Source organism: Carettochelys insculpta, chromosome 2 (genome assembly GCF_033958435.1).
Source record: "Carettochelys insculpta isolate YL-2023 chromosome 2, ASM3395843v1, whole genome shotgun sequence".
Lineage (NCBI taxonomy): Eukaryota > Metazoa > Chordata > Testudines > Carettochelyidae > Carettochelys > Carettochelys insculpta.
Genome location: NC_134138.1, coordinates 242827901 through 242844557, shown reverse-complemented (window position 1 = coordinate 242844557; position 16657 = coordinate 242827901). Strand labels below are relative to the sequence as shown.

General features: G+C 41.3%; 1 protein-coding gene across 5 annotated transcripts in view; it reads right to left on the bottom strand.

Moving 5' to 3' along the window:
* Positions 1–16657, bottom strand: part of PLXDC2 (plexin domain containing 2) — a 429645-nt gene that overhangs the window by 53344 nt on the left and 359644 nt on the right. For all 5 annotated transcript variants that reach the window (XM_074984845.1, XM_074984847.1, XM_074984846.1 and 2 more), the window contains exons 10-12: positions 15524–15584; positions 10454–10616; positions 6252–6290 (exon numbers count right to left, since the gene is read on the bottom strand). In XM_074984845.1, coding sequence (XP_074840946.1) covers positions 6252–6290; positions 10454–10616; positions 15524–15584 — 263 coding nt within the window. The remainder of the gene's footprint in view (positions 1–6251; positions 6291–10453; positions 10617–15523; positions 15585–16657) is intronic.

Sequence of the window (16657 nt, the reverse complement as noted above, 5' to 3'; positions counted from 1 at the left end):
AGTCTACAGGCGCCACATGACTTCTCATTGTTTTTGCAGATATAGACTGACATGGCTACCCCTCTGATACAGGTCAAGTATACGATGCTCACATGCTACTGTAGATTTCCCAGTACTTTTACTCAGAAAACAAGCTACTTCCTCTTCCAAGCACACAGACTGAAATTTTACAGGCCAATGAACTGCAGTTAGCAAAGCACTAGGACTGCGTCTACATTGCATTCCACTTTTGGAAGCAGAGTGCAAATGAAGGTGATCGAAAATGAAGCACTGATTTACAAATCTCGTGCTTCATTTGCATAATCTCGCAAGATCTCACTTCCAGAAAAAGCTTTTCCAAAAGCAAAAACAGCCATGTAGATGGGGTTCCTTCAAAAAAAACCTCCCTGTTTTTGAAAGAACCCTTCTTCCTATTTTGTTTCAGGAAGAAGTGTTCTTTCAAAAATGGGATTATTTTTTTTCCGAAAGAACCCTGCCTACCCTGGCTGTTTTTGGTTTTGGAAAAGCCTCTTTTGGAAGTGCGATTGCAAGATTATGCAAATGAAGCATGAGATTTGTAACTCAGTGTGTCATTTGCATTTTTGATCGGCCTCATTTGCATTCCACTTCCTAAATCGGAATGCAGTGTAGATGCAGCCTTGCAGTTTTAGTCCAATGCTGACTATATGCTTTCTATGCTTCATATAAAACTGAAGAAAATAGGACCCAGTTTCACATTTAATCAGTCATTGATTATTTGAACAAATTCATTGCTTGGAAATGCTGCAGCAGAATTGGCTTGAGAACTGGTTGAGTTGATGCTGCTGAGGCAGAATGTGGAGATAACCAGCAGCACAGGAAATTTGTTAGCTTAAATAAATCTGCAATCTACCCAGATAGTTAGTCACATCAGAAATGACAGGTTATTTCTGATTTGTTAAAAGACCACTAAATTATTTGCACAAGACAATTTTCTTTTTGTTTATTTGAGAGTCCAGGTGGCTATTTGCTTTTCACAAAGCTCCACTTTCCTGTCCTCATCCAATTAATATACTTCTCTTCTCCCGCCGACCCCACCTGCACACTGACACATAAATAGAGGTCTTTTTTTTTAATCTTTTAGCTCTCGTAGCACCTCTCTGGTTTTTTTTATTTTTGTTATTGTTTTGTTTTTATCACTGTTTCCATCACTAATGACACAGTCCTAAAGCTGCTTATTGACAAAACTGTTTTTAAGCAAACACAATACACAGTACAGAATCAATAAAATAAAGAACCGTTGGATACTCTGTCAAAGTTTCCACCAGGGAACTTCTTTGCTACCATGAACTGCATAAGCCCTGCAATCATGTCAGAACTCACAGGTTTTTAAACAACTGAAAAACACAGGTCAGACTTATACAAATAGAGTAAATTGTAAGAGCCAAAGCCCATCTGGCGTTTTGCCAAAGTACAGACTAGAGCTACTCGCCTCCCATTCTCACAGGTAAAGACATGGAGGAAGAAGACTGAACAATGGCTTCTTGATTCCCTGGCCTACAGGTATGAGATTGGCAATCAGAGCAGATTAGCCAGAGGGGCAGAGATACTATTTCTTTTGGGGGAAGCCATGATTTGAAGTGGTCATATTAAAGCCATGATGCAAGCCTGTATAGGCTCCATCTCCAGCTCACTGAAACAGTAATAATACAGCTTTTCAATGAACTATGGTATCATTAACTTGAGCAATTTTTAGTATCTTTTCTGAGTCATGCAGAAACTTAATACCTTTAAAAGAAAATACATTTTACATAATGATTACCAGGTATCAATTTATATAATAAATACAATACGTTTTTTGGATGCACAAGAACTGTAAATTCCACCCCTATCCAAATGTTTATTATTAGGTTTGCATAAATTTAGACTGGGATTTTCCAAGTGAATTAGGTTCCCAAATTCCAGTGGGAGTTGGAAATATGTATTAAATACTGTTGCTGAATAATCGGTTTCAACTTGCATTTAGCTGTGACACTTTGAATCCTGAAGGAGATCTCTGTGTAACCTCAAAAACCTGTCACTCCAACAGAAGTTGGTCCAACAAATGATATTACCTCCACACCTTGTCTCTCTAAAACCCTTAGGCTCCATTGCAAAAGTTCAGTCTCATACTATTTTTAATAAATACTATGTTGTATCAAATATAGGCAACAGTATTCATATACATTTTCCAAGACTGCAAAATTTGATTCTGTGTTATGGCCATCTGCGTATTTACACATGCTGTATTTTTTCTGAGTGAAATTCACTCTAAACAAAAGGCTTTATATACCACTCATGTCCAAGTAAGGCCCTGTTCTGAGAACTGAAGTAAGACGTAAGCGACATGGGGAGTGCTTACAAAACGCAAAGAGAAACCTGCGGTACTGAATTTCAGATCCTAGGGCTGAGATGGCCGGGTTGTAAACAGTGGTGCAGACAGTCCTATTATGTAGAAACCTGGACTTTGAAACCTGGCAAGATGGGATGATTTCAGAATCTGGGCACAGCTAATTTTTAGCACCTCAGCCTGATCCCTGCAAAGTGACTTAGGCTCTGAGACTAGGCACCAAGATTTGTGGTTGGTTATTTTTGTTGGTTCTTTTTCTTTTTTCCTTTTTTTCTTTTTTTGACAATACAATCATGCTCACACAAGCCTTTCGTTGGCCCACTGCTCAGGGCAATTTCACTGTAAAGGAAGTAGCAAACCACTCCCACAAAGAGGATAACTTTGTGAAGCTTTGCAATTCTAAAACTGAAGTTTATTCTTTAAGGAGATATTATGAAAAACAGAAAATGGCAACAGCTGCTCTTATGCCCACTGCCTTAGACATATTTCCTATTTTTCTCAGTACTCAATCTCAAGACAACTGAAGAACCTATAGTGAGCAGATCATGGCAATGAGTGATCTAAAAAAATGGTCAAAACAAATATATAGAACTCTGGGACTATTATCAGTTGTTTTCATCGAAATACGGCTTCAACTAGTTCAGTGAAAAAGGGGTTCTCTCAATCATAAATAATTTTAAACCAGAAAAGATTAGTTCATCCTACCTGAACCAAACTATTTAAATTTCATTTCTTAGCTTCCCTGAATGAGTGATTCTGAAATCACCCACACAAGAGTTCTCAACATGAAAGGGCTATTATGGTATCATTACTGCCAGCTGCCTACTTCTTTTATAAAAAAGTAGGTAGCAGTTTTTGAAATGTGTTAGCTTTGGTATACATAAAGTTACAGGAAAATAAGAACAACAATGGACTGAAGGGCTTTTACAAGATAAAATATAAAACCACAATGCTATTATACCAGGATTTTTTAATATTCCTAAAATTTAAAAGCAGGTTTTTCATGTTTGAAAACTTTAAATAGAATTAAGTGTTAACAAATATGATGATAGGCCAGCTGGCAGTAAAATCTTCTAGACATGCACGTGGATAACTGGCAGTGAAGGAAGAACAAAGGCAAAAGAAATAGATAAAAGCTAAATTGGAATTTATGGTAAAAGGTGCCACACAAAGTTATATGTTAGTAGGGGTATCACACTAAATTATAAGTGACTTTCTCATATAAGTAAAAGGTCAGGACAGATTGACCTACAACTGCAGTCTACTTTAATATTTTAATTTAGTTACTGCTTGATAAAATTTGGCCTCTAAAGTTCCAGGCAAAGGGGAAATGCAGGATTGATACAGAATCCTTTTGTTGTACCTAAGCACTATTGACTTCCATCGTCCAAGGACACATCTAGCTATAAGCTGTTATTGATCAGCTATAACTTAGTTTTCCATTACAAAAGGTTACTTTTGATTTGAGTTTTGCAAGATCTACTTTGGAAAGGCTAAAGACTCTGCACTCCTTTGACCCGGAATCCTCTACTCTTTACAAAAGGCTGACAAATCACAGTGAATCAAAGAATGGGTCTGTGGCTATAGACATTTTATCAGACCCTAACCAAAGGGCTATTGTGAAACTCAATGCATAATTGAGGATTCATAAAGAACAACTTCCTAGATTAAAAGCTAGGGTTACTCCATGAATGAGAAACCCTGCTGAGTGACTTTGCTTCCATGCTATTTGAAGCCCATATCACCACCATGTTCTTTTTCATTTCAAGAATTAAACCCACCAAAAGTGAATCATTAGCTGTTGGTTTCTGCTTTGGAAATCAAGCCACTTTATGGATTCATGGAAAACATCTACCTGGGATTCTAGAAAGCCAAATCACAAATGATACCAAGGGACTGTTATGTCAGAGTTCTTCCTCTTGATTTTGAATGTTCTGCTTTCTCTTCCAGAGATTTCCTTCTCAGATCTAAGGCTAGAGAAGGGAAGCCAAATATGGAAAGTAACTTCCACAGTATGGGAGAAAACTGGACTTTATTTTTAAAAAAACACATTGTTTCAATGTAATTTTCTCTTATTATGTTATTATTATGAAGAGCATTGAAGCTTTTGTTTTGCTAAAACAAAGTGTAATGACTTAAAAAAAACAGGGTAAAGAACGCTACAAATGTAGGGGCTGACTAATCACAGCAGTAATCCTTTTAATAAAGTGGTTAAATAGATAAATTGTCAGTTACCTTATTCAGAGCTGTATTTCAAATCCATGACAATTAACAACAAATGCACAGCCCTGCCTGAGGCAAGGTTCAATAGGTTCCTAGCTGAGCTGTTGCTATGGATAGGGAGGTGAATATGTTATTCAGAGAGATAAGAGACTGCAACATGATGCTACATAGCTTCTGATACGTAGAGGTGATATTTAACTGGGGGATGGGGGTTATCGACACCACTGGGTAAACAAGCACCAGAAAAGTAATATACCAACACCACACATTCTTTCAAGCCTAAGACAACTTTACAAGACAAGAAAAAGGTAACTACTAAGTAAAACTTCCATTAACAGCAGTGAAGGTCCAGTCATTTTGTTACGCAGATCAAATCAGCATTCACCTGGAGGATGTGTGCCCACTGAAGTCAATGAGACTCTTTCTATCTATTGGCTTCAGTTAAGCTATGCTTGGTGAGTCTGTTCTGCCTGGCATCAGTGGCAAAAAACTCTCAGTAATTCCAAAAGAGCAGAAACAGAGCTGTTGATACTACCAAGAGGACTGGGTGGGATGGTCATATAGATAACATCTATGGCTACGTCTACACGTGCACGCTACATCGAAATAGCTTATTTCAATGTAGCGACATCAAAATAGTCTATTTCGATGAATAACGTCTACACGTCCTCCAGGGCTGGCAACGTCAACGTTCGACGTTGCGCGGCACCACATCGAAATAGGTGCTGCGAGGGAACGTCTACACGCCAAAGTAGCACACATCGAAATAAGGGTGCCAGGCACAGCTGCAGACAGGGTCACAGGGCGGACTCAACAGCAAGCCGCTCCCTTAAAGGGCCCCTCCCAGACACAGTTGCACTAAACAACACAAGATCCACAGAGCCAACAACTGGTTGCAGACCCTGTGCATGCAGCATGGATCCTCAGCTGCCGCAGCAGCAGCAGCCAGAAGCCCTGGGCTAAGGGCTGCTGCACATGGTGACCATAGAGCCCTGCAGGGGCTGGAGAGAGAGTGTCTCTCAACCCCTCAGCTGATGGCTGCCATGGCGGACCCCGCTATTTCGATGTTGCGGGACGCGGATCGTCTACACGTGCCCTACTTCGACGTTCAACTTCGAAGTAGGGCGCTATGCCCATCCCCTCATGGGGTTAGCGACTTTGACGTCTCACTGCCTAACGTCGATTTCAACTTCAAAATAACGCCCAACACGTGTAGCTGTAACGGGCACTATTTCGAAGTTGGCGCCGCTACTTCGAAGTAGCGTGCCTGTGTAGACGTGGCCTATGATGTGTGACACTACAGAGATACAAATATTGTATCTTATAGCACCCTATATAAAACGCATCGTAAAAGAGCATGTATATACTGCAATTTAAAACTATCACCAGTCTCCCTTTCCAAATCATCTTCACCCCTAGACCTTTGCCTTTCATAGATCACCTTGGATGCTAACATTATTTCACAGTTTCACTAATGAGTTATAAAGGCTGTTGTAACCATTTCATTTACTAAGTAGTTTTTTTGCTCAGGTATTCTGCCATAGAGATGTGGATAATGTGAGTTCTGGGGAGGCCTGGTACAAGACATTTCTACCCTCTTATTTAGATTAATAATGGTGAGCAAGCTGTATTTATGTAACCTATTGTCATTGTTTACACACAAACAAAAATCACCTCTTACCTCCATTATCTTTTAGGTGCAGTGCTATCTTGGTATCATCTAAAAAAGAAATTCTCCATTACTAACACAAGAAATTTTTATTGGGTGACAGATCTTTTTAATGATAGTCTATTATCCAACAGATTTAACCTTCAAAATAGAATTGGTGGTCTACTCATATAGTGCTTGATCCTTTTATTCACACTGGGCTTGTCTACACTACCTCCCTACTTCAAAGGGAGGGTGGTAAGCAGGGTGTTGGGAGTTTATTAATAAAGTGCTGCACTGCCTGTGCAGCACTTCATTAAGCAAATTCCCCCTGCAGCAATGCCAAAGTGTTAAACTTCGAGGTGCTGGCTCGTGTCTAGCCGTGGCTCACCTGCCGGTACTTCAAAGTCCCTATACTCAAGAAGTGTCCCCGGCACTTTGAAGTACCAGCGGGAGAGCCATGGCTAGGTGTGAGCCGGCACTTCGAAGTTTAACAATTTGAAGTTTAACACTTCAGAGTTGCTGTGGGGGGGAGTTTGCTTAATGAAGTGCTGCATATGCAGCGCAGCACTTCATTAATAAACTCTCAACACCCTGCTTACCATCCTCCCTTCAAAGTAGGGAGGTAGCGTAGACAAGTCCACTGAGTAGTATCTTACTCCTTTAATAGTACAAAGACATCTAAAGGACTATCAGCACAGCAAGGTAGAATTCAACATGAATAAAGGTATAAGAATCTGGAAAATAGCTTTTAAATGTGCAGTTACCTTTGCCATGTCTCTATAATATGATTATTTGCATGATTGACTCTGTAGGTCACATGAGATATTCAGGACTCAGCTAGCATTTGGCAGTAAAATAAAACAATACTAACTGTTCCCATAAGAAAGCAAAAAAGCAGTAAAATAGCACTTTAAAGACTAACAAAATAATTTATTAGGTGAGCTTTCATGGGACAGACCCACTTCTTCAGACCATAGCCATACCAGAACAGACTCAATATTTAAGGCACAGAGAACCAAAAATTGTAATCAAGGTTGACAAATCAGAAAAAAATTATCAAGGTGAGCAAATCAGAGAGCGGGGGAGTGGGGGTGTGAAGAATTAGATTAAGCCAAGTATGCAAAACAGCCCCTATTAGCTGTGTCTACACGTGCACGCTACTTCGAAGTAGCGGCACTAACTTCGAAATAGCGCCCGTCGCGGCTACAAGCGTCGGGCGCTATTTCGAAGTTAACTTCGACGTTAGGCGGTGAGACGTCGAAGTCGCTAACCTCATGAGGGGATCGGAATAGCTCCCTACTTCGACGTTCAACGTCGAAGTAGGGACCGTGTAGACGATCCGCATCCCGCAACGTCGAAATTGTGGGGTTCTCCATGGCAGCCATCAGCTGGGGGGTTGAGAGACGCTGTCTCTCCAGCCCGTGCGGGGCTTTATGGTCACCGTGTGCAGCAGCCCTTAGCCCAGGGCTTCTGGCTGCTGCTGCTGCAGCGGGGGATTCATGCTGCATGCACAGGGTCTGCAACTCGTTGTCGGCTCTGTGTATCTTGTGCTGTTTAGTGCAAGTGTGTCTGGGAGGGGCCCTTTAAGGGAGCGGCTGGCTGTTGAGTCCGCCCTGTGACCCTGTCTGCAGCTGTGCCTGGCACCCTTATTTCGATGTGTGCTACTGTGGCGTGTAGACGTTCCCTCGCTGCGCCTATTTCGATGTGGTACTGCGCAACGTCGATGTTGAACATCGACGTTGCCAGCCCTGGAGGACGTGTAGACGTTTTTCATCGAAATAGCCTATTTCGATGTTGCCACATCAAAATAGGCTACTTCGATGTAGGCTTCACGTGTAGACGTAGCCATAATGACCCAGAAAATTCACATCCTGGTTCAAACCACATGTTAATGTGTCGAATTTGAATATAAAAAAGAGTTCAGCAGCCTCTATTTCCAAAGCAGTATGAAAATTCCTCTTCAGTAAGATGCAAACTCTTAAGTCATTAACAGAATGGCCCACTCCATTAAAATGTTGGCTGACCAGTTTGTGGATCAGGAGTGTTATGATGTCTGTTTTGTGCTCATTAACTCTTTGTCTAAGAGAGTTTGAAGTCTGTCCAGTATACAAAGCATCTGGGCATTGTTGGCACATATATAATGTTAGATGAGGAACATGAGAATGTGCCTGTGATTCTGTGAATAGCCTGGTTAGGTCCAGTGATGGTATTCCCAGAATAGATATGTGGACAAAGCTGGCAGCAGGCTTTGTTGCAAGGAAAAGTCCCACGACTGGTGTTCCTGTGGTATGGACTGTCTCATTTGGCATTATTTGTGTATAATGTCAGTCTCAGCACAGTTGTGGACTCCTGCTGACGGTCATAGTGAAAGTCTGGATTTCTACGTACAACGCTTCTGCAACCATGCTCAGACTGACATTATACGCAAACAATGCCAAATGAGACACAATCTCAACTACGCTGAACGTTATGCTGTCCGGAGTCTCAAAAATAACCCAGACATTATAATCAAACCAGCAGGCAAAGCGGGTGCTGTTGTCATCATGAATAGGTCAGACTATATTTAAATTCGACACATTAACACATGGTTTGAACCAGGATGTGAATTTTCTGGGTCACTATAGGGGCTCTTTTGCTTACTTGGCTTAATCTAATTCTTGACTCCCTCCCACCCCCCTGCCCCTCTACTCTTTGATTTGCTCACCTTGATAATTTTTTTTCTGATCTGTCAACCTTGATTACTATTTTTGGTTGTCTATGCCTTAAATATTGAGTCTGTTCTTGTATGGCTATGGTCTGAAGAAGTGGGTCTGCCCCATGAAAGCTCACCTCATAAATTATTTTGTTAGTCTTTAAAGTGCTACTTTACTGCTTTTTTGTTCTGATAAGTGTATAGACTAGCACGGCTTTCTCTCTGTTCCCATAAGAAACCATGGAGAAAATGTCTCAGTTTCAAAATCTCTATTTTTTTCCAGATTTCTCTTACTATTTGTGCATTTAATGAGCCATTATTATCAAATGTGCATTCATAACTACTGCTCCAAATTCTGCTGTGACAGCTTTAAACTTTTCTTGCTGCTTTGCTGCAATGAAACCTATTTTTTTCCATCAATAGAGTCCCACCTTGTAACACCTTCAGTTTTAGGCTTAACTCTAGATTATCTTAGAAACTAGAAATCTTCATATCAGAACATATTAAAAAGTTCTGGACAGGTTGTACAACATTTGCATATTAAAAGACAATTCTGCTAGAAGAAGAGCAGTCATTATATTTTACAGTTGCAACTTGATTCACGTTAGGTAGCTTTTCTATCCATCTGAACTTCCACCAGATGCAGGAGGCTAGACTATCTGATCTGCAGGATAGCAAGGTTTAAGCTCTGAAGTCAGAGGAATACCTATGAATCTGAGGTCCCACATTGTCTCTCAGTCCTGTTACTTTGTTTTGGGTCTTTTGAGAAAAGAATACTGCAGTTAGTATTAACACAAAAGGTCTGTGCCAAACTTCAAAAGAAATCATTAATATTGACTGTCTCTTGTTCTCAGATGGCCAACACTGGAGCCTCAGGACCTGTTCCAAAGCTCACCCACATGAATAAAGGGAATCTTTCCATTGGCTTCAATGAGCTTTGCTTAAAATACATATGGCCTGATTTTGCTGAGAAGATGAGCACCAATAACTCTCTAATTTTCACAACTGTAAATTCTTGGAATGTTGATTGTCTTTTGCCATAGGTCTCTATGTTACCTCACCCAAAGAGGCCTCCAACCTTGCTGGGACTTCTAAATGTTTAAATAGTGTGTCCTGAAGAACATACTGGTAGCAGAGAATTGGCAGGTTTTGCTGTGACAAAATCCAAGACAGCAGTAGTGGCAGCCAGGATTTGTCACTTAGAATTACGCAACTTAGGCAGAGCTGTTTGAAGACACAAAGTTTGTGTTGATCTCAGAAGAAAAATTAAGGCTTAGATTTGCATCACAACCCAAACTTTTTGTTTTGGAAACCTGACAAGCTCTTTAAATATTTTCTCCATGTTAAGTTTTCTCCCTCCAAAAAACAAAAACAAATTAAACTGAACCAAACCAAACCAAACCAAACGATACACCTGCTTCCCAGACCTTGCTCCCTCTTTCTCCCTGCCAACTTAAATGGTCAAATGATTTGTCTTCTCCTTAATGTTGTAAATCAGATAGCTTTTCATTACGGACTAAAGCATTCCATGTTCAGCCACCTTCTGTGGGCAGGCTGGTTGGTAGGTGGGATGTAATGGCTCCTTTGCTGGTGGTTAAAACTCTGAACCTCGTGGTAGTTGGTTGGAGGGAAGTGGTGGTGTGAGGGGGCATCAAAGTTGTGTCCACTTGCTTCACATTCTTCTCACAAACCTTGTCTTTCGACTGTTGAGAAACACCAAAAACAAGCAAGAAGTAAATTAGTTTTCAGTGGAGGCCATTTGTCACTGAACTAAAAGTCTTACTATGGACAAACTGCCAAGCCAGAAAGAATGAAAATGGAAACATTAAATCAAGGGATATTTGAAGAGTTCATTTATTTATATTAAAGTAAAATACTCTGCACAGGGTTGAGCGGAATAACAGGTTTTGCATTCAACCGGAAAATTTACAGTGCCTAAGCTATTGATAACAAAGCTGTGAAAACTGTGACCACCAAATGTATATTATTGCTGTCACAGTTTCAATATCTAAATTTATCACCAAGAAGTTACTTTTGGAGGTGAGTGAGGCCTTTTTTTTGCTATTGTATTTGGAATGCACACCTCAATAGATCTTTTTTCTTGGTACCATAAAACTTGTCAAAGCAAGATATATATCTGTGCAAAATGAAAATATGGTAAGCATAGAAAATAAGGTACAGTTAACTGTAATTTTGAATTAATTACATTTTCCTGGGAAATTAACAAAGACAATAAAAATTACATATAAAAACTAGCTTTACCTACAGTTAGCTTTTTATTATTATATGATAAATCACATATGTAGATATGTACATATGTATACATAAACATGTACACATTTATAACTTGAGGCAATATTTGTGTATTCAGTAGGAATAAAGAGCAAAACCTTTTGTTTTGTTTTGCAGTGCATTTGTAACACAGTTTTGCAGAGAAAAATATTTTCAGCCAAACTGCAGCAAATATATGAACTGCCCTTGTCCCACAGCCCAGATCCATCTTCCATTTCAGAGAGCTGTGAACTCTGCTTCCTGGCAGAGTGATCATCTCAGAGAGATGTGAACTTCACAAACAAGTCTTCATTGTTTCAGACTTAACATGCATGGTTATTTTCCAGTCCTCTCTAGTCTTCCTTTAATAATAGCAAACTAGGAAATTAAATGAAGAAAAAAATAAAAGACAATCCCACCAATACTAACCTGAAAACAAACAACCTTTCCATCACATTCCACCTCCACTACAAAACCCCAGGCAAAGCCCTTGCATTCATCTTGTGTATTTAAATAGAAGGAAAAACAAACAAACAAACAAAGGGAAACAGGAGAGGCCAGTGATAAGGTTGCTTTCATAGTCATGAACAGGACAGGTGACAAGGAGTAGTGGGGCCTCAAGTGACAGGGTCATGGCTAGGAGCAGCCAGTCCTCAGTGCCACTTGGGCCATGCTGCGCTTCACCTCCCTGCCTCCCACGCCAGACCTTAGCGCCAATCAGACTGCACTGCGTGGGGCTCTGTTGGTGATTTAGAGGGCTCTGAGCCCTGGGTTCTTTTAAATTGCTGGGCCCCAGGGCAACTCCCCTTGTGCCTAACCCCACTGGTGGCCCTGGTCACAAAACACAGAAACTCATTCAAATTTAACCCCATGTTGGTAATAACTGGATAGGGAGAACAGGTATTATGTGTATATTTAAATATACAGGACTGAAAAGAATGCATCCTCTATGGGTGCCCAAGGGAGGCAGAGGGCATGAGTATCTCCTCTGTCTCCCTTTCGCAGCTCCCTGAGAGTGCCTTTGTGCTCCAGCAATGCAAGCCTTTCACAGTGAGCAGCACTGCTATTACAGATCATTGCGAAGGGGAGAGAGGCCATGAGCCAGCAGAGGGAAAGCTATAGCAACAGTCTGCCCTAGCAGCAGTGATTTCACTGCATTTCCCACATTCAGAAAGGCATTGTGGATACCTGCGGCAAAAAGCCTGCCAGAGCTCATGGCGGGGTGTTTCGGCACTGTGAGATCCACAGCATGGGCCTGTGGCTACCAGTATCCCTCAATCCAAGGCCATTTTGCGAGGCCAGTCTGGTTTTAAGTAGGGAGCCACTACTCACAACTAGCATGGGGAAGCAGTTTGACAAAAAGGAATCTTTCTTTTTTCACTCCCTTGTGTTTAAATACAAATTACAATCATATAGCTTTTGCATTTAAAATGAATTATTTGCTTGAGTATGAACAGTGTGCTCAGCATGGCACCGGAAGAGACACAGGAATAAGACATTCCTGCTCCAAAGGGTCGACAAGTAAAGGCTAGATTCTGGCTGGGGAAAGGAGCTCCCTTTTATCACCCCACACTGGGGCTGGTCATGGGCAAGTTAGTGGCATTAGGCCCTCTCATAAGGACTTGGAAGAAGCAGGACCAGGTGATTCTATAGGGGGTACCTTTGGGAAGTCCTGCTGAAAGGACATACTTGAGTCCTACATACACATTTAACGAGTAATCAAAGTAATCAATAAGAAGGTTCTGCCCCACACTGATAGATTTACTAGTGGCCTTGATTGCATGTTCTCGAAAAGTTACATTTCTGAGCACTTAAATTCTAAGGGCAACCTCATGAGCACACATTCAGTTGGCAAATTGCAAAGCTGTAGCTAAAAGCCTTTATTGCAACCAGCTAGTATGTAATTATTTTATCTAATCACCCAGCATTACTTTGCAATTAGGACTATGCAAGCGGAAGAACTCCCACAAAAAATACCCCCACCACAATGGGCTTATGTCTGTGTAATCCTTGGACTCAATTACTGAGACTAAAATCAAGCAGGCTCTTCTAAACAGACACTTGGGGACATATTTTGCCTTTAATTATACCCTGCCGGATTCTGTCACTGGGGCTGTGCTGTTGTAACTGAGGACAGAATGTGGCCCCTACCGCTGAAAGGGAAAGTAATTGCTGTTTACCAGCATTGAAAGAATCAAACTCTGTGAAATGAATTAGTTCATATTACCACAAATTCCCACATGAAACAAAAAAACCTCGTACAATGAGCTCTCTAAATTTACCAAAATCTGCCTTCCTGAAATCCATTGTCTCTATTTTGCTGCTCTCCACTCTACCCTTCCTTAAAATTGTGAACTCTATGATTTCATCACTTTCACCCAAGCTGCCTTCCACTTTCAAATTCTCAATCAGTTCCTCCCTATTTGTTAAAATCAAATCTACGACAGCTTCCCCCCAGTAGGTTTTCAACCATCTGAAATAAAAAAATTGTCTCCAGTTCAGTCTAAGAACTCATTGGATAGTCTCTGTGCTGCTGTGTTAGTTTCCCATCATATATCTGGATAGTTGAAGTCCCCCATCACCACCAAATGCTGGGCCCTGGATGATTTTGTTAGTTATTTAAAAAAAGCCTAATCCACCTCCCCCATCTGGGTAGGTGGCCTGTAGTAGACTCCTAGCAGGACATCACCCTTGATTTTTTACCCCTTTTAGCTTAATCCAGAGGCTCTCAACACATCCTCTTCCTATGTCCATCTCCACCTCAGTCAAAGTGTGTACATTTTTAATAAACAAGGCAACACCTCCTCCCTTTTTCCCCCGTCTATCTTTCCTGAGCAAGCTGTACCCTTCCATACCAACATTCCAATCATGTGTATTATCCCACCAAGTTTCTTTGATGCCAACAACGTCATAATTGTATTTATGTATTAGCACTTCCAGTTGTTCCTGCTTATTACTCATACTTCTTGCATTTGTATATCAGCATCTAAGATACTGATTGGATCTTGCCTCCCAGTTATGCCCTGACCCTCCTTCTTCTCTGCCATTATAGCCCATGCTGTCTCCCATTTCCAACCCACCTCCCAGGTCTCCATCTTCTCTACTTACTTGTGAGCTTTGCTCCCCTGCCCCCATCGAACCTAGTTTAAAGCCCTCCTCACTAGGTTAGCCAGTCTGTGTCCAAATAAGGTCTTTCCTATCTCCCTATGTATTAGCCTTTTTGCTGCACTGCTTTTTGTAAAATTCATATTACAGTAAAAGATCAGTTATCTGGCACCCAGCCAACCGGCACATTGTGTTAATTGTTATGCGGTGGCCAGTTACCCAACTGGGGCTGGCTGACTAGCTGTGCCTGGCTGCCATGGGGCTGATTACCCAGCCAGGGCCAGCTGCTGGGGGCCAGTTACCTGGCCAGGGCCGGCTGCTTTGAGGCTGCTTACCTGTCCAGGGCTGGTTAGTGCAGGGCCAGTTATCGGGCTGGGACCAACTGACCATTGGCAGTGGGGCTGGTGGAGCAGGGCCACTGGCCCTAATCCGCTATCCAGCACATTTGATTTTCCAGCACTCCCACTTCCCTGGGAGTGCTGAATAATAGAGGTTTTATGCTATGCCATTTTTATACCTTCAAACAACAACAACAGCAATAATAATAAAACAACAACTTTGCTCATTGTAATGTTTCTTTAAAACAACCTACTCAGATTTTATGTAATGCACATGGATAACAGTGCAGCATGCACTCCATCTTGAAAAACACTGCTTAATAGTCTGCAGAATTCATGCCTATGACAAACATGTCAGGGACCATGCGTTTACTCTATAATATATAGATTTAATGGAGGAGACCAGTGTTTCTCAAATTGAGGGCCCTGACACAAAAGGGAAATGCAGGAGCTTCACAAGGTTATTCCTGGGAGGTTACTTCTTTGCCGCTTTCAGAGATGGGCAGCTGGAGATTGGCAGCTATTGGCCAGGCATCCAGGTCTGAAGGCCACACCCCACCACCAACAGGGCATAAATAAAGGTGGAAATCCCATCTCATCCCATCCCATCTTTACATCTCTGATGGTGGTGGTGGAGGCTCTGCCTTCCGAACGGGGCTCCTGGTCACCCGTTGCTGTTCTCCAGCTGCCCAGCTCTGAAGCCTGTCACAGTGCAGAAATAAGGGTAACAGTGCCACAACCCCCACCCTACAATAATCTTACAACCCCTCAACTCCTTTTTGGGTTGGGACCCCTGAAATTACACCACTATGAAATGTCAGATATGAGAGGATCCTAATAGTAGCTATACAAATTGTCTCGGGTGGTCTGATCGAGGTTGTAAAGCACCTACTTACCTCTTCAGGGCAGCCACTATCCACCCAATCTTGTCGGTGGCGGTCAAATCCACTGGAGCATCTTTAAATGATGAGTGCGATAACAGCATAGCAAATGGAAACAGAAAAAGGGGCAGTGAAGGGAGAAGGGGGAAGAAAGAGACTGTAATTAAATGATGTATTTTATAATCTGAATGATTGGAACAGTTTGTTGATTGAAAATATGATAAAACCATTTAACCCTTTTCATCCAAGGGTGTTTATTTTAGTTAGTCATTTTTTCTCTGAGATATTAGTATAGCCATTCCTTTGACAGCTAATTGCTTCTCTGCACCAAGCAGTGCAGGCTTCAGTTTGATCTCAAACATTTATATGTAAGTCATTTAAGTTCATTCTGTGCAGGCTTCTTCTTAGTCTGTAAAAAGCAACATGAGAAAGGACACAATGCATCAGTCATTACTGCTGTCCTTTTATCAGGCAGGGTGATCTGAGACGTCAAGACACTCAGTCCTGTGCAATCAACATGCAGGGATTTATATAACAACACATCTGAATAGCTCCCCTCCCCCCACTCACCCCCTGGCCCTTTTGACAGTCTGCATATACTGTAGAGCTGCTTCAGTCTCCTTACTAGCTGAAGAGATTTAGGTTACATACACGTCTTACCAAATTAACTGAGGGTAAGAATCAATGCTAAAATTCCACTCTAATTTCAATAAATAATGAGAAAACTTTTAAAGCAGCTTGTAATGTGTTAAGATAATGAATCCCATAGCCACCCCCACCTCATATGAGTGTTCTTTAACGGTTGCAAAGCACTCACTCTGAGGCCCTTATACAGAAAGAGCCATAGAGATGTAAAGTTATATTAAAAAGGCAAGCAAGTGGCTAGACCTGAAAAAATTAACTTTGAAAATGTTGTCCACATTTTTTCTGCAAATGGCTTTGAATGGCACCCTATTGTATTGTGTCATGCAAAGATAATGTACTATAGCATAAATAAGCACAATGTAGCTTGGGTACAATGGGACACAAAGGTCAGTAAAATGGGTAAACAAAAGAGGCTCTAACAAACAAGACTGCAGCAGATGAAAGACTTTTCACACCTGCAATCTGTGTTCAAGTCAATTCAAGTTGTTTTGAGGTTTTTTTCTT